Source organism: Equus caballus, chromosome 5 (genome assembly GCF_041296265.1).
Source record: "Equus caballus isolate H_3958 breed thoroughbred chromosome 5, TB-T2T, whole genome shotgun sequence".
In the NCBI taxonomy this organism is placed as follows: domain Eukaryota; kingdom Metazoa; phylum Chordata; class Mammalia; order Perissodactyla; family Equidae; genus Equus; species Equus caballus.
The window spans coordinates 8603654-8621867 of NC_091688.1; the positions used below are offsets into that span (position 1 = coordinate 8603654).

The 18214-nt window shown below is 42.1% G+C and overlaps 1 protein-coding gene across 1 annotated transcript; it reads left to right on the top strand.

Moving 5' to 3' along the window:
* Positions 1–1219: 1219 nt before the first annotated feature.
* On the top strand, positions 1220–7970 carry FASLG (Fas ligand). The gene is given in 4 exon segments (NM_001166039.2): positions 1220–1573; positions 2140–2185; positions 6261–6317; positions 7576–7970. Coding segments are annotated over 4 exon segments (852 nt in total).
* Positions 7971–18214: the final 10244 nt, after the last annotated feature.

Sequence of the window (18214 nt, forward strand, 5' to 3'; positions counted from 1 at the left end):
CGTTTGGTCCAGGTGCAGAGCCAGAATGACAGCCACAGAAATGCCAAAGCACGGTATAAAAACTAATGGAATCTGAAAAGGAGAGCCCTCCAGTAGAGTGGAGAATAAGGATTTGTGGGAGGTTTCTCTGGTTTGCTGGGAGAATGAGAGACGGACGAGGTCTACCTGGAGGTAGAGTTGCCATCCTTAGTAAAAAACAAACAAACAAATTCAAGTTTAACTGGGCACCGTGTATTTCATCTGACAACCGTAACAGAGGCTGCCAAAAGAAATGTCCACAGGGACCGGGAAGGTCAGCTCACGTGGCGGGTGGGCTGTGGACCAGCGGAGGGTGGTGCAGGCTGGGCGACCTGGAGCCCCTATGTCTCGTCCATGGAGCAGCTGCTGCCCAGCTCCAGCTGACTGGGTTTGCGGAGATGGCCTTGAGGATGTTTAATACTCTAACGTTTCAAAACAGAATAGAAATATGTATTTTTACAGGCAATATCGCAATTTTAAAAGGGGACAACAAATGAAAAACAAAAACATTCTGAGGCACAAACAAAGCAAGTCTGTGGGTTCCATAAGGCCTATGGGCCACTGGCTTGTAACCTCTGATCTAATCTCTAGAGAGTGGGCGGGGCAGGTTTTTAACCTGTAAATTGCCGGGCTTTGCAATGTCTGGGTAAATAGCACTTGGGTGTGGGGAAGGGGTGGCCGCAGGGGGATGATTTCCTCCTGCACAAGGTAAGACGCGGCAGCAACTCCTCCGGCCAGGACTCCAGGGTCTCGCCTCTCAGTGCCTGACACGCCCCCCTCAGCCACTCTCCCCATGGCTGGGCAGTGTTCAGAGGCCATGGGGCTGCACCCAGTGCTACCTGCTCTCGCAGGGCCTGAGAAAGGCGAGCCTCCCTACCAGCCTTTCAGGTAGCACAGCCCTTTGAAGGCTTTCATCAGAAATTTGTGGGCGGAAACTTCCCGAGGCTCGCTGAGCTTCTTGAGGCTTCTCAGCGTCAGAGGCAGAGAGTGAGTGGGTGTCTCTCTGAGAAGCAAAAAGAGAAAGAAAGAGAGAACGAAAGAGAGGTGTTTCCCTTGGCCATGGAAACTCTATAAAGAGAGAACTGGCTTCTCTTCTCTCGAGCAGTCAGCAACAGGAGTCCCCTTCTTGCCCCCTAGGCCTGCACAGGATTGAGAAGAAGGAAACTCCTTTGCTGAGGGCTGGCTTGAGTCACTGACGGCCATGCAGCAACACCTGAATTACACTTACCCCCAAATCTACTGGGTGGACAGCAGTGCCAGCTCTCCCTGGGCCTCTCCAGGGTCAGTACTCCCCTGCCCGTCCACTGTGCCAGGGAGGCCTGGGCAAAGGAGGCCGCCACCACCGCCACCACCAACACTACCACCACCGCCGCTGCCACCACCACGGCCACCTCTGCCTCCACTACCGCTGCCACCTCTGAAGAAGAGGAGTGACCACAACACAGGCCTGTGCCTCCTCATGATGTTTTTCATGGTTCTGGTGGCCCTAGTTGGAGTGGGGCTGGGGATGTTTCAGCTCTTCCACCTACAGAAGGAGCTGGCTGAACTCAGAGAGGTAAGATGGCACGTGGATTGCTATGCCCTGAGGTGCGGATGTAAGACAGCTCTGCCACAGTGGAGGGTATAGGAGTATCGGGGTCCATATGGACCACAGCCTTGCTTGCCAAGTACTTTTCAATCCTTTTTTCCTGTCTTAGAAATGGATCATTCCAGTCATTCTGTTCTATGGGCAGAGAAATGGAGGCTCAAATGAGTGAAAGGAATATTTTCTGTCTTGTAAAGGATCAATTCTTTCTCACTGGGCAAGTCAGCCTGCTGAGCCACTGCCCACCTCACAATTAGTGATTCAAGAAACAAAAGGAACTGTTGAGTCTTGCTTAGAAGTGAGTGTGTTCAAATGGCCCAACTAAAGTTCCTTGAAAATACTTAAAAATCTTGGAACTATTCCAAATCACAAAACTGAGGCATGGCGAGGCACAATTGTTGGCCAAGGTCTGAGTTAGGAGAAGTTCTGAGGTATTTAGATTCCCGTTCCAGGGCTTGGTTTATTTAACAATTCTATCTCCTTTGCTTCAAGGACCTCATATTTATTATCCATCTTTTCTTCTTCTCTTTCACCAGTCCATCAGCCAAAGCCATGTAGAATCATCTTTGGAGAAGCAAATAGGTGAGTCTTTCTCTGCACGTGTATTGAGTTTCCAAAGATAGTCTTCCAGGCTGAACCATGTTGGCGGAATGCCTTGAATTCCATCCCGTTCTTGGCCATATGTATGCTACAAGAGGAATCCTGGCTAATTCTGAATCTCTGGTCATTTTGCTTCCTTGAGCTGCCCTAAAATATGAAGTTAAGTTAATTGTTCAAAATCAGTGTAGTTAAGTACTGCACTTGATTAAAAATAATTTCCACTTGACTTTGGGAAGAGGCACACATATACAACGTTAGATCTTTGCCCTCTGAGCAGCTGGCTCCAGGCCTGTCCCCTTCCTCAGGCCTCCTGGTTCCTGTATACAAAGCAGTGGCTGGAACTCCTCGGGAGAGAGGGAGAAGTGGGGGCAGAGAAAGACGTTTCCGGGAAGTCTTCTCCTCTTTAAGCTCTCTAAGAGATGACTTTAAGAGTCAAGCTTTATTCCAAAAATATTTTATAGGATATATCTAAGCTTTTAAAAAGTGGGCAACCAGTCATTCACCTTAGGATGGCTCTTTTGCAGTCACTGGAAGGCATGAGGGAAGACTTTACATTACTCAAGGGGCAGCCCAGTTTCACTTACAAAGGCACTTGTGAACTACTTTGGATAATAAAGGAAAATCCTTTAGATGAAATCCAGGACAAGAAGAATATGAAAATGTGGAATAGTGACTTCGTGAAGTTTCAGGATATAGTTTCGGAAACTGTGGACAGAGAGATTTAGGATACTCCAGCTCATTAGACTAATTCATTGAACTTTAGATTTGGTAAGTGTTGGAAGGGAGCTTAAAGAGCATCTGGTCTAGTCATCTCATTTTTCAGAAGAGAAACAAAATGCCAGACAGATTAGGTGATATTCCCAAGACCACTGGTGTGGAACTGGGGCTAAAAGGAACACAAGCCTTGATGCCTTGTCAGCTACAGGGCTTTCCAGTGTATGGACCGGTGCCTCATTAAATAGGGAAACTCTCATCCCTCTGATGGCTATGGAATGAGAAATAAAAATGACAAGCAAGATGTCTCTGCAAAAACCATAGGCAAATCTCATCCTTAGAAACTGGGAAGAAAACAGAAGGCCGCACTGGTCACCAGCAAGGAGAACCTGTTCCGATTTCTCAGGATGTGACCAAGTCATACGCCCTAGAATGTCAGCTCTTGTAGAAGCCATCCTGAGGATGCTTGGGTCCCCGGTTCTGGATCTGAGTTCCTATGTGTTAGAAAGTTCAGATGTACAAAAGCAGAGTAGAAATATTTGTTAGAAAATAAAGCCCCTGGAGGATTTCTAAAATAAAATAGCTTGAAAATCAGTGGAATGTGGCTGGTGAAACAGGTACCTAATTACTCATCTCTCACCCACTCTCTGGAGTCATTTTAGTAATTAAAAGTCAAGTGAACAGATGAGTCAGGTCTACCTACCACACTATCTTCTCTAGATCAACCCAGATGGATCAGAAATTGGTGAATTATCACATGGAAATCGAATCAGCAATTTTACTGATAAGATAATAGATGCAAATTAAAGCAAGGATATACCTATTTTTAGCCATCAAATTAGTAAAGATTAAAAAGAAAAAAAACCCCACATTGGAAAAAATGTAAGAAAAAGGGTCTGCTTAAGCATTAGCTGACAGCCAGTGGGCATGTAAATTGCTATAACTTTTCTGAAGAGTAGTTTGGAAAAATATATCAAAAGACTAAAGCTGTTAATTCACCTGGTAATCTTATCACAATGTATTTATTTTAAAAAAATAATCAGAGATGTGCTTGAAAATTTGTATATAAGGATGCGCATGACTTCCTTATAAGGCTATTTATGACAAACAATTCAGAAAAAACTTTAATACCTCTTAATAGGAGATTAGTGAAATAGAAAACCTATGTATTAGAACGGCACTTAATGGCACGAAGATGGTGCGTTCTATGTTGTTAGATAAAAAGACAAGTTATGAAACAGTGTGTTTAGTTTAAGATTCACTATATAAATATATGTGCATATTTTTAGTGAAAAACTAGGATTCATACTCCAACATGTTAGCAGCAATTTTTTCCTGGGAGGTACTATTATGGATTAAGCTTTCTTATTTGGGTCATTTTAATTTTCCATTTTTCCACAGTTAACACATTAAATCTTTTAGTCATTCACCAATGTTCTTGGAGTGCTTCCTATGTGCTAGGCTGGGTGTTGGGTAGCGGGAGATGACTAAGAATAAGAGAGACAAGGGGTCTTTACTCACGGAGCTTTTAGTACACTGGAGAAGATAAACAAAAGCAAGCAAACGGACAGCATAATTTCAAATTACACTAAGTGCAACCTAAGATAGAGTGGGTCTGGAAAGTCCCCTCTAAGAAGGTCTTGTTTGTGTGTGTGTGTGTGTGTATGTGTGTGGGGCAGAGTGGGAGGACAGGTGAAAGCATCCAGCACTGAGAATGGCATGTGCAAAGACCTTGGGGCAGGAATCAGTCACCACCAAAGTGTAGGATATATTTCTAGTTTATTTATTCCAGTATTTACCCAGCAGATATTTTTACTGTGTGCCTTCTATGAGACTAACACTGTACAAGGCTCTGCAAAGGATACAAAGATATGCAACATGCGGTTCTCTGTTCCATTTCCTGTCAGTATGTGGCTGAATGCCAGATATCTGCACAGAGGGTTTGTGGTGTAGGAATGGAGAGGAGATGCAGCCTTGTCTTTCCTGTTCTCTAACACCGCATTCATGATGAGTGGTCTTAGGTGGCTACACTGGGGATGATTGCTCAGGAGATATTCTCAGTTGATTGGGGCCTCCTCGTGCTGTAGGTGAGAAGGCTTAATCACTACAGGCCTGATGGGGACCAACACCTGTCCACAAATCTTTCTCGAATGTCTTGGTTTGCTAAGTGGTAACTCTATTTGGTTGAAATAATTGAAGTCAGAGAAATAGTGTCTATTTTCAGAACTATTGTCTATTTTAACTCCTTCAATTTAATTTAGCAAACATTTACTGGACACATGCTCTGTGTTAGAAACTGAGCTAAAAACTCTGAGGGATTAAGCATACAGTAAGGAATTGGCTGTTTGTTGGGGGAACTAAGACAAGTCACACAGTTACCACAGAAAAGAGAGTCAGGGCCAATAAGAGGTGAAGACAGGTGATTCTAGATTTCAAAGGAGGGAAAAATCATATGTGATTAAGAAGGCTTGGGCGGATTTCCAAAAGAAAGAGCTATTTCAGATGGTGTTTATAGGGTTGATAGGAATTTGACACAGAGATCTGTTTGGGAGGCCAATCTGGGCAGAAGGAACAGCGTGAGCAAAGGCACAGAGGTAGGAAAGCTGAGTACATTCAGGTCACACCAGAACCCCTGACATGTGGCAGTGTCCAGTGTGAGGGAGGAGAGCTGATAAGGCTGGACAATTGGGTGGAAGTCACGTGGTGGGGGAGACTTATACCCAATTACACGTTCAACTAGGAGCCATTCAAGGTCTTTGAGACTTTAGGTGAATTAATTTGCGGCAAATCGTAGAATGCCACTGGGGGCAGACCTAGGGGCCAGGAGGTGAATTAGCAGTCTTCTTCGGCCTCTGTCCTGTAGAGTTCTGAGGGCAGACGAGCCAGAGTGGAAGGAACTCTGGATTTGGAGGCAGGAGACCTGAGTGTGGGGCCCACTCTGCCACTGAGTAGCTGGGTCTTCTTGGACAAGTCACCCAACTTCTAAGCTCATTTTGCCACCTATAAGGAGGGGCAATAATCTCTATCTGGAAGGGATGTAGCAAGTTCTAAATACAGTAACTGATAGGACAGTTCTGTATAAATCAACCTTTATATTGTTTTATCGCAACATTATAATTTGTGCATGTATCTACCTTAATTTGGTTTGTTTTGTTACCTCTCTGTTTCTGAAATACAGGCAGCTGTGAGTTTTCCAGTTTAGACTTGCAGGATTAGAATATGTTTGACTGTTGCCATTTATGCTTTGAAAAGATATCTTTTATTTAAATGCTCTGTTTAGAGTCCCACCAAAAGAACAGTTGGTATCTCATTTTTACCTATATCTTTCATCTCTCTGATACAGGTCACCCGAATCCACCCTCTGAAAAAAAGGAGCCAAGGAAAGTGGCCCATTTAACAGGTCTGTATCTGGAGGGTATGGGCTGGGCGCGGCAGGGGGGCGGTCCTCGGGAAAGACTTTGGCAGAAAGCAGAACAGCTGATTGCTTTCCATTACTGTGCTCTGAGGGAGCTGTGACTTTCCAGCAACAGTGTTTGAAACCCCAAAGTAGTTGCATCTCTCTGGTCAACCTCACACACATTCTGAGCCCCTGCTCTGGGCAAGGCCCTGGTCTAAATTGGAGAAGCAGAGTTGATGATGAAATGATGCTGCCCGTAAGGAGCTCAGTCTTTTCGATCATTCTCCACTCTTATAGAATTTGGGACACAGATCCAAGAGGTGAGAGCTGGGAATGTAGGAATAATAAATTATTTTACTGAGTGCTTCCCTTGTTTTCTGGAAGAGCTTCAGTCTGCTTTGTCCAAGAGTAGAAATAGGAGTGAGAAGAGAGGTCTAGGCCTGACCCCAGTGGACTTTCAGCATGTGGTCATGGAGTGGAGTGAAATGATTTGATAGCAATATGGTATGGGCACTCCCACTGTAAAGTCTATAAATATCTGAAAAGTATCACACAAAGTGGTATGCCGCTGGCCCTGGAATTATTTAAGCAGAGGCTGTAGAATGATCCAGTTTGGATCAACAGATATTTATTGAGCACATGCTGTGTGCCAAGCCTTGGGAATGTGAAGATGAATAAAAAATGGTTCCTGACTTCAAGGAGCTTAAAATCTAGTAGGGAAAGACAGGTGCATAAGTGATAATTTCAGTATTGGAGACAGTTCTCTGCTTAAGGCAATTACATAATGGTGTGGGGGTATAAAGGCAACGGGGGTACCGAAGACTCCTTACTGTCGGTGAGGAGCTGGATCACATGATCCTTAAGGTCCTTCTCAGCTTTGGAACTTTAGAGTTCCTGAGATTTGGCCTTTCCTCTCATGGAGGGACCTCAAAGCCTAACAGTTTTGGTGCTGGTTCTGAAGAGCATAGAATCTTCGTTCCAGAAAGCTAAACGCATCTCAATAATTTCTCACTGCAATTGTTTAGGGGTGTATATTATTGTCCCAGTTATGTGGATGGTAAAACTGAGACAGGCAATTGATAAAGGTGTTGAAAGAATTCAATGATGGATCGAGTCTGACGCCTCAGCCAGTTCTATATGCGCTGTGTCATTTTGGGTAAAAAATCATTTGCTCTGGAGATCCCAAAGTTTTCCCTGGAAGCTTAGTTTGTTGGCTACATGAACATTTCTGGCTGAAAGTTCCTCTTTGATTTGGTTTCAGGCAAACCCAACTCAAGATCCAACCCTCTGGAATGGGAAGACATCTATGGAATTGCCTTGGTTTCCGGGGTGAAGTATAAGAAGGGCAGCCTTGTGATCAATGACACCGGGCTGTACTTTGTGTATTCCAAAGTACACTTCCGGGGTCAGTCCTGCAACAACCAGCCCCTGAACCACAAGGTCTATATGAGGAACTCTAAGTATCACCAGGACCTGGTGCTGATGGAGGGGAAGATGATGAATTACTGCACTACTGGCCAGATGTGGGCCCGGAGCAGCTACCTGGGGGCGGTGTTCAATCTCACCAGTGCTGACCATTTGTATGTCAATGTATCTGAACTCTCTCTGGTCAGTTTTGAGGAATCTAAGACATTTTTTGGCTTGTATAAGCTCTAAGAAAAGCACTTTAGGATTTTTTCCATTATGGTTCCTTGTTATAGGCACTGAGAATATTGTCTTGAATGAGGGTCTTCTTAAGCCCACTTGAGGTCAAGTGAGAAGACGTGAACCAGGAAGACCTCAAGACCACAGGGTTCAGCAGATCTGCAATTCCTCATCTCACCTTAGGTCCGTGAGCCAGACAGGAGGAGGAATATGCATGAAGAATATAAAACCCTGGGCTTCCATGTGAAGATGCAGAGGCTGGGAAAAGCAGCTACCAGCATGTTCGACACTCATCTTAAGTGAGGCCAAGAACATTTTGGCACATTGAAAAAGACACCTATTAACTCACCTTTTGGGATGGGTCTAACGTCTACCTCAGGGGAGGCTGTCTTTTAGGTATATGGATGTGACATGAGTGTATAAGGAATGGAAGAAGAGAACTAGGCTTGCATAATAAGCTAAAGAGACTGGAAGGCCAGTGTCCCATCGGCAGCATCTTTACTTCTAAAGGCATAGCCTGAGCCACCAGGTGATGCCAACAGAGAAGCAAGGGGATCTTTTGGGAACTCAGTCCATTCTCTACACAGCGTGTATATTTCCAGTGCAATTGTAGGTGTGTGTGAGTGTGTGTGACTAGAAGAGGTACATACGTAGAGAGAATGTGGAGATTGTGAAGGATATGTTAGGAAAATATGGGTTGCATTTGGTGGCAGAGTTTGTATGCTTCCCGGCAACCAACTCTAATAGTCCTCAGAACTCTGATTGTTAGCTGTTGATACTGTTTTCCTATAATATAACGAATATTTATATACATTTTGTGCATTTCTAATGAAAAGAATACATGTAATAAAAATTATATTTTAGAATACAGATAAACATTATGAATGTACTCTTTGGAAATCACCAAGTTTTGGATTTTTTCCCTTTTATTTCTTTCCTCCATGGCTTCTTCGTTCATTATGACTTAAGACCACTTTATAAAGAATTTACTGGGATGAGAAGAACTGTGAAGCAAATCTTTGCATCTTTGCCAGACTCTCCTCCCCTCTCTATAGTCTCTTCCCTCTCCATCTTCCATTATCCAAAGTTTCCATGACCAATATTATTGCCAGTTTTAAGCTCACCCAGCTTTCAAGATATGATGACAACTTGTTTTTTTCCTGGAGTTAGGGCCATAGCATAGTGGAAAAGACATGGACTGTGGGCTATAAAATCTGAATTTGAATCTTTGTTTCTCTGCCTACTAACTATGCAGTTGCTGAGCAGGTCACTTGACCTCCTTTGGATAAAAAAGAGCTGATACATACATAAAGGATCTGACACAAAGTAGAATGCCAAAAAATGGCATCTATCATTATTAATAAACCACTCTCTGAGAGGCACTTCATCCTCCAGAAGAAGCCCCTGATCTGGGGGATCCTTCCAAACGTCTGGTTTCTTGCATTCTCACATTTGTCGCTCACAGTCACCTTTTCCTATTTTCTTCAACCACCCACTACCGTGGACCCCGTAGACTATGTCGTCATTAAAATTACAGTGTTGCCTTTAGAATTTGATGTCAGCCATCTTATTCTCATAACATTATCTCCTATTATTCCAGCTCAATTACTCCAACATTTTCTCTCTTATAATATATGTATATTTTTTTTACCACACTAAGACTTTCTTACATATCTATCAGCTCATTCTTTAGCTTTACTCCTCTCTCCGTCCAACTTAGATTCTACCATCTGTCATTACCATCAGTACCTTGGAAATTTCCTCAGCTACAAAATATCCTGCTTCCTTCACTGTATCCCTCTTCCAGAAATTCCATTTTCTTTAAGCTGACATCCTAGCGGCTGGAAGTTGCTGGAAAAATTACCCAAACAGACTGATTGATTTCATTTTATTTTTATCCATAATCTACTTAAACAGATCACTCAATTGTTTACCTATTCACTGATTCACTTCTATCTTTTGGTTGATTTGAATAGGTGTTACATGTACATAGTACAAATTGTAAAAGTACACAAAGATGTAGGATGAAAAGAATTCCTCTTCTTACCCTGTCCCATGGCCCCATTTCTGCCTATAAAGAGGATCAGTGTCTCCTTATGTAGCTTTCCAGAGATGATCTCTACACAAATCTGACATCATTTTACACAGAGTTTCCCAACCTCGCTTCTATTGACATCCTGAGCTAAATAATTCTTTGTTGAGGGAGCTGTCCTGTGCTTTGCAGTATATTCCTGCCCCCACTACCTACTAGATGCCAGTAACATTTTCCCCTCCTCCATGTGTGATAACCAGAAATATCTCCAGACATTGCTAAATGTTGCCAGGCTGGGGGTGGGGAGAAAAATCACCCCCAATTGAGAAGCCCTGCTTTACATTAGTGATGACAGATCTCAAATGGGCATTCAACACTGCCCAGAAATTTGTCTCCAGTTCCCTGATAAGCGTATATATATATTTTTTCTTTTTATTAAGACTATGATAGTTTACAACCTTGTGAAATTTCAGTTGTACATTACTGTTAGTCATGTTGTAGGTGCACCCCTTCATCCTTTGTGCCCTTCCCCCCCCCCATTCCCTTGGTAACCACCAATCAGTTCTCTTTGTCTATATGTTAACTTCCACCTATGAGTGGAGTCATACAGAGTTCATCTTTCTTTATCTGGCTTATTTCGCTTAACATAATACCCTCAAGGTCCATCCATGTTGTTGTGAATGGGATGATTTTATCCCTTTTTATGGCTGAGTAGTATTCCACTGTATATATAAACCATATCTTCTTTATCCAATCATCAGTTGATGGGCACTGAGGTTGCTTCCACGTTGGCTATTGTAAATAATGCTGCAATGAACATAGGGGTGCATGGGACTTTTGGAATTGCTGATTTCAAGTTCTTTGGATAGATACCCAGTAGTGGGATGGCTGGGTCATAAGGTATTTCTATTTTTAATTTTTTGAGAACCAGGTAAGCATATTTTTTCACTGTTTGTGACAATTATCATATCTTTTCCTCTTGCAAACCAGCCATATCCCCTCCTCCCATCATAGGACCTCGCTTCTACCACCAAAACACAATTCCACCTGTATCTGAAAGACCTCTTTCTTTCATCTGCACAGTGGAGGCAGAGGACCAGCCCTCCATTTGTGCACTAGACTCATTCTGTTTTCCCTGCTTTACCCCTTTAAAAACTTTCTTCTCTATTCTGCATCCTCAGATATTCCTGTCTATGAAATCAATTCCACTAGCACGTATATACGTTCAACCATCGCCTTTCAACAAAAGACAAACCAAACCAAAAAAACCCCCAAACCTTTCTTTGCCTTCTTCCTTCTCCAGCAGTGGTTGCATTTCTCATTTTCCCTGGAGAGACTAGCATCTGAGAAGGCTGTCTCCACACACAGGGGCTCCATTTCCTTAATCATCAATGCTCTTCTGCAGGCTCCTCACATGGCTGACTTCTTACCTTTCAGGATTTAGTTTAGATGCCACCTCCTCAGACCATCCTAGAGCCTTCTCTTTTATTCGTTATTTATTACTGTTTATTTCCTTCTTAGTAGTTATCATAACTTGTGGTTATATGGTTTATTTGACCACTGAAAAAATATCTGGGTTTTTCCCACTCGAATAAAAGTTCCAAAAGCAAGTCCATTTCTGCCTTGTTAACCACTGTATCCACATCACCTAACCCAGTGCCTGTCACGTATTAGAAACTCAATAAATATTTGTTGACTGAATAACCTTAATTACAAGGCAAAAGTCTCCTGGTTTTGGGTTCGTGAGTATGTTTTTGAGAGAAGTGAATCTATACTAATGTTGCCTCATGAATATATATGAGTGTTTGTTCATCATTGAGTAGATTATCCAATGGTAGTTTGAGGCTACAGATGGAAAAAAATAATTCATCCTATTTCATAGCATTGGAAAGCAGGAAAGAACAATTTAGTTCCTGGCATTACTAAGAGTTATTCAGCAGACTGTTGAAGAAAACTGTCTGGAACTAGAGCTGAAACTGTCATTTAGAAGATATTGAATAAATATTGGTTGAATAAATCAATGAGCAAAATGAATGGTCCAGGTGGGAGCGTGCCACCTGCTCTGCCTAAAATTCCTCTGTTGACTGCTCTGCTTTATGTGATCAGCTTCCTGACCAGGAACCTCATGGAGAAAATCAGAGAGGTAGCCACCCTTCTTTTGGCTGCTGGTCTGTATTCCCAGCCCTCACAATCAAATCCTCCTTATCCTTTTCCTTCTTTTTTGGCTCCAATCATCAAGTACACCAGTTGTGATGGTCATGGAAAGTTTGCTGGACCATTTTTTTGGTCAACGGACCCTTCTAGATAATGGTACCAGAGCAAAGAGGAAGTGGGAATGGCACTGGGGCATCCTGAGATGACCTGATGCCACCAGCTAGTGGTGGTACTACCAGCAATTTCATCCATCTAAGTCTGAGCTGTCCTAGGATGTCTTTGGGATTTTCTGAAGATAGGATCATAGCTTACTATGTTTTAAGTACTAGTTTCAGGGAAGGGATATTAACAGTTCCTTTAGGAACCTTGAGTTATTTCTTATTTACCTCAGTAGGAACATAAGGAGTGTCAAAAATCTAAAACTTTTGAATGTGCTCATTAAAATAGGATCTGCCATTGTTCCTTTACAAAATGCTAAACCCAAACTAGAACACTTACAAAGAAAAAACCAAAGGGTTGCTTCTGGTTCAGCAGTTTGAGGTTTTCTTTCTTTTCAAACTACTAAAAACACACAAAACCATAGTTTTTGTTCCAGCCCCCCAGAGTGGTGACTCTGTATTCTCTGAAGTAGTTTTTGACTTACCACAGTTAAACAGGAAAAGAGCTCTACCGGGGACCATCCTCAGGAGAGAGACTAATTTGAAACACTAGCTTTTTGAAAGAGGAGAGTTGGAGAGAGAAGCCTGCCTCCTCAAAGCCAGACTATAAGATTTCCTTAAGGGGGTTGAGCCGTAGATATTCTCTGGTCCTTATCTAAGAAAGTGTTCTGGCCACTTTTAAATTACATTTTTTTCCAAAGAATTTGATGAAGTTCTGATGTTATTAAAGAGAAATTTTTACTTTCTATGGTTTTTTCTTTCCCAGGGCTTTGGATCATCCAGAGACAGAACGAGGTGATCCTAGGAAAGCAGATTCAGAACCCCATTCCTTGGGGTCTTCAGACTCAGAAATGAACCTTATTCCAAAATAATATAACTATTGATGGTAGTCAGGGACCTTTGGAATTCACCTAGACACCAACCAGTCTTGGAAATATAGACGGTTACGTGAGTATTCAGCTCCTTACAGTCCACCCAGATGATAGGAAGGCATCCCCTCAGTGATAACGTCCTCATGTTTGCCAAAGTTTCCCCTTTACTGGGAGACATTTCTCCACCGTTGTAGCTGGCACATCTTCAGAGAAAAGCACAATGCAGTGCTCCCTCATCTCCCACTTGGAGGTCCTTCAGCTTTATGGGGCTACCCTTTCTTCTACGCCTCAATAGAATGACATGAACCTCAATCCCACATTCTGTGAAAAGTCCAGTCTTCAAGATTTCTGGATATTTCAGGGAAAAGCCTTGTTCTTTGGTCAGTTCACTTTATAGCAGGCTTCCTGGCTCTCACCTGTCACCTGGATTCTTTTTTTTTTTTTTTTGAGGAAGATCAGCCCTGAGCTAACATCTGCCACCAATCTTCCTCTTTTTGCTGAGGAAGACTGGCCCTGAGCTAACATCCATGCCCATCTTCCTCCACTTTATATGTGGGATGCCTACCACAGCATGATTTGCCAAGTGGTGCCCTGTCCGCACCTGGGATCCGAACCGGTGAACCCTGGGCCGCCGAAGTGGAACATGCCCACTTCACCACTGTGCCACCGGGCTGACCCTAGAGTTTATTCTAAGTGTCATAGTAAGTCATTAGAGGGCCAAGAACAGAGAGTGACATGACCTCACTTACGATTTAAAAGGAGCACCCTGGTTGTTTATGGAGAGCACACTCTGAGTTGGGAGACCAATACACAGGCTACTTCAGCACTCCAGATGAAAGATGGCTGGCTTGAACCAGGGTATGGCTAATAGAGGGGTTGAGAGTCATTTTGATGTTAGAATTAACCAGATTTGTGATGGTTTGGGTGTGGAATATGAGAGAAATGATAACTCTCTGATGGTCTGAGCAATTGGGTAGATGGCGGTGCCATTTATTGTATTAGGGTTTTGCTGCTGTTATGTAGGAGGCAGAGTTTGTGATGGAGGCAGAGCTTCATTTCCTGCTGCACATCATTGGGTTAGTACCATGAAGGATTAGCTCCTCACCTGATGACCAAAGGCACAGAGGCCAGCCAGCTTTTGGGTTCTGCTTGAGCTTTTCTCACGAACGTGACTTCTCCATATCAGTCTTAAGAAGGAAGGAAAACAGTGTGCATTAAAATTGCCATGTATAAACCTGAAACTGCCCCCACTGCCAAAAATTACTCATTGCAGATCCTGGGTTCATAAGTAATCTTAGAAATAATATAAGGCAACCTCCCTTCTTAAGGCAGCAGTCCTCTTTGCCACACTTTCAACAGGTGGACATGTTTTCAGCACATCTTCTCTTTGAAAACTTTCTGGAGAGAGGGCCCAGCATACTGTGAGGGAGCCCATTTCTGCACTGGACCATATTACATTTTGGAAAGTTCTTTATTAGATTTAATTGAAATCTTCTGCACTGTGACTTCCACACATTGGTCATAGTTCTTTGCTGCTTAATATTCCTACAGGATTTTATAGCTTATTAAGTTCTCTTATGAACCTTATCTTGTTTAATTTTCACTACAACCCTGTAAGGTAGATTGCTATCCTCATTTTATACACAAAAACAACTGAAACTCTGAAAAGTTATGAGCCTTGCTTAAGGTGACATGGCTAATACATGGTGGAGCTGCGACTTAACCCTAGTTGTGTAACCCTATCTCTTAGGTTTTCACCACATGCAAAGAGACTTCTCAGAACTATACCTTATATAATGGCACTCAAAATGAGCCAAATCCCATTAATTTTCAGTGATTCTTCATCTCTGCATTTCAACTTACGTCTCACTTTGCTTGATACCCATACTCTGCATTATATTATATATTATGTATATACTTTATATAGTCCTAGAAATCGAGGTCATAGAATTTCGGCAGTGAGACTTGCTCTTAGATTCTTCTTTCATTCCTTCTCTCCACTTTGTTCTGTCTGAATTGCTTCCATTGTCCCTTTGCAACGAACAGCATCCTGGTCTTAGTTAGGTGAGAAGAAAAGAGCTTGGGTCAGAAGGCCTGGATTTAAAACCAGCCTCTTCTACTCAGCCAGCTGTGTGTGCAACCTTAAGTAAGTGACATGACTACCTTGAGATTCAGTTGTCTCCTCTGTAAAATGAGGATGCTGACTCCTATTCTTAGAATTTTATAGGAATGTTGTTGACACCAGATGGAATGAAGCCACTTTGTGATTTGGAAAAGAACTCCTGAAGGTAGGTCAGTGGCATTCTTACATTTCTCAGCACCTTTCCTGATAAAGTCACTCTTAATAAAATTCTTATTTGCTGCTTAGTTTCTACAAAATTGATCATCCATAATCCTACCATATTATGTATGAATCCCATCAAACATAAAAACACTAATTAGGAAGAAGTGATAGGTAATTCTCATTGTAAGGTATAAAAATAAAAGGATAACATCTTACATTTTCATAGCCTTTAAAACATTTTCCCACATGCCTCTTGCTCTTGTTTTTTTTTTTTTTTTTTTGTAAATGTATGAAGTAATACACATGAAAGCAGTTGACATGCTTCAGATTCTTATAAATGTCAGTTGAATATATTGAATATATTCTGTGCTCATTACATTCATAGTGTGATGACATTTTAATGCCCATTTTTTTTATCCTCCAGTATAACTAAATAGGATGATGGTTAAACATTTGGTGAAATATAACACTCTAAGCCCCTTCTTGTCCTTATATGTAGCTGAAACCCTCTGTTTAACTCAGGGCTGCCTGCAGCAGATGTGCGCTGCTGAGGGAATCCCCTTCTCCAGCTCATCAAGGAGGGGATAGAACTTCTTGGTTCTTCTGTCATAGCCCTGGCTTTCTGTGGGTGAACCACTTCAAAGACAATGTGAGTTAGTAAGAGATACCCTTGATGTTATCGACCTCTGAAAGTGTCCACACATGTAAGATACCATACACAAGACGAGAACCTTAGCAAAGGAGACCGGAGAGTTGGATAGTCATATAATTGGTGTCTCAAATGTTTCTCTGGACAAGGATCTTTTAGTTTCACTTCGTTTTGGTTTCAGTTTTGTCACATACTCCACCCTAATACCACGTCTGCACCACTTCCAGTCTGTGGAAGGGAACTTGGTACACATTTTCTGGAAAGGAAGGTTCTAGAAGTTGTTCCTGGTTGGAAGAGAAGGTAGGTGGAAGAGTCAGGAGCTACAAAGGTCTCGATGTTAAATAAATGAACTAAGAAGGCCTTTGTGACAGAGATTAAAGACTGTAAACTGAAGAAACTGGGGATTCATGCCTTCATTGAGAAGAGAAAACAGCCTTGACTCAGATAGTGAGAAAGAGACCCGAAGGTGTTAAACAGAACTCTAAAGTGTGAGCTACAAAGAAAGACATCTCAAACCTCAGCATCCTCTTTACATCATTTGGGTGGGTTATGTTGGCTTCTAAGAAATTCTAGAGGCTTCTGCAGGGGTCTGGGAGAGTGGCAAAGAGAAGAATGCCAAGCAGAAGATTGAGATGGTTCACACCTCCTTTAGCACTCTGTTCTTGGGTTCCCCAGTGGTGTTGACTAGAACCACTAATTGGTTCTTCCTAACTGTCCAGAAAATGAAAAGACTACTCTGTTCTGGGAAGGGAACAGTAGGCAGAGAGGAACAGTAGGGGGGAGGCGGCCACATAGCTGGATCCACTTTTGAAAGGAAGGTGAATATGAGATATGTGTTTTCTGCCCCATGACCAAGCTCACATTGTCATATCTTATGACTCACAAGATGGGTAAGCATACCAACTTTTTATTTAAAATTAATGGGACACTTATCACAGGACTTATTCTTGCTCTAAGCCAAGCCATGAAGCAGATAAATAGAAATAATAGTTGTAATTTATTGACTCCCTCTTTTGTAGAGATTATGCAAAGCACCCTACATTTATGTTTATTGAACCTCACAACAACTCCGTAAGTCAAGCGTCACTAACTCCATTTTGTAAGTGTTGAAAATAACCAGCCGAGAGCGATGGCTCTAAACCAGGAAGGAGCCTGGCATGTAACAGGAATAGGACGAAGGACCTTGTGGCTGGACCATCATGAGAAGAGATGATGCTGGGGAGGTAGGCAGAGAACCAGATCAGACAGGGTTTTCTAACCTAGGGTGAGGGGTTTAGATTTTATTGTTAGTAGTAAGGGAAGCCACCAAAAAGCATAGTAGAAGGGGAATTGGAGGGAAGTGGAAAACATTGATCTACGTTTTTGTAGTAGCATTTTCACGTCCGCTGATTGGGTGTCAGGTACATGGGAAAGAGATGAATCAAGGATTACGCCTACTATTTTCTACTCTGTTTCCTTTACAGCACCTGTTGTAATTATTTCCTAGACTTTTTTTCCTCTCTGTGTATTTTTTCTAATTAGATCCATGACAACTTTTATTCCGGCACTCAATAAGAGTGTATTGAATGAACGAGTGAACAGAACAATATGGACATGTCCTCTTACTTCATGCATACAGACTGACTTCTTTCGTTTTAATGGCTGTGTGCATAGATCACCACCACACATTCAGTCACTTCTCTACTACGGGATATTCAGTTTGCTCCCAAGGTTTAGCTGTTTCCAAAAAATGCTTTATATTTTATACATATCTGTATAAAAATACATGTTTTTATACGTGTCTGTCCATTTCTGCTAGTATTTCTCTAGGATAAAAAAGTAGAATTAGAAGGGCTAGCCACAAGCCATATGTTATAACTTTAAATGGGTATTGTCAAATCACCTTCTGAAAAGTACCAATTTACACTCCCACCCACACCATGTGAGAGTGTGTTTTTTCTATACTGTAAGCACTGTTTCTATTATCATTTGTAAAAATTTTTATAGTGCTGGCAGGCAAAAACTGGTCTCTTAAATTTTTTTTGCACTTAAAAAATTACTTTTGAAGTTGAAACTCTTTCATTTTTAGTTTTATGTGTAGCTATTCGTATACCTTCTTCAGTGAATT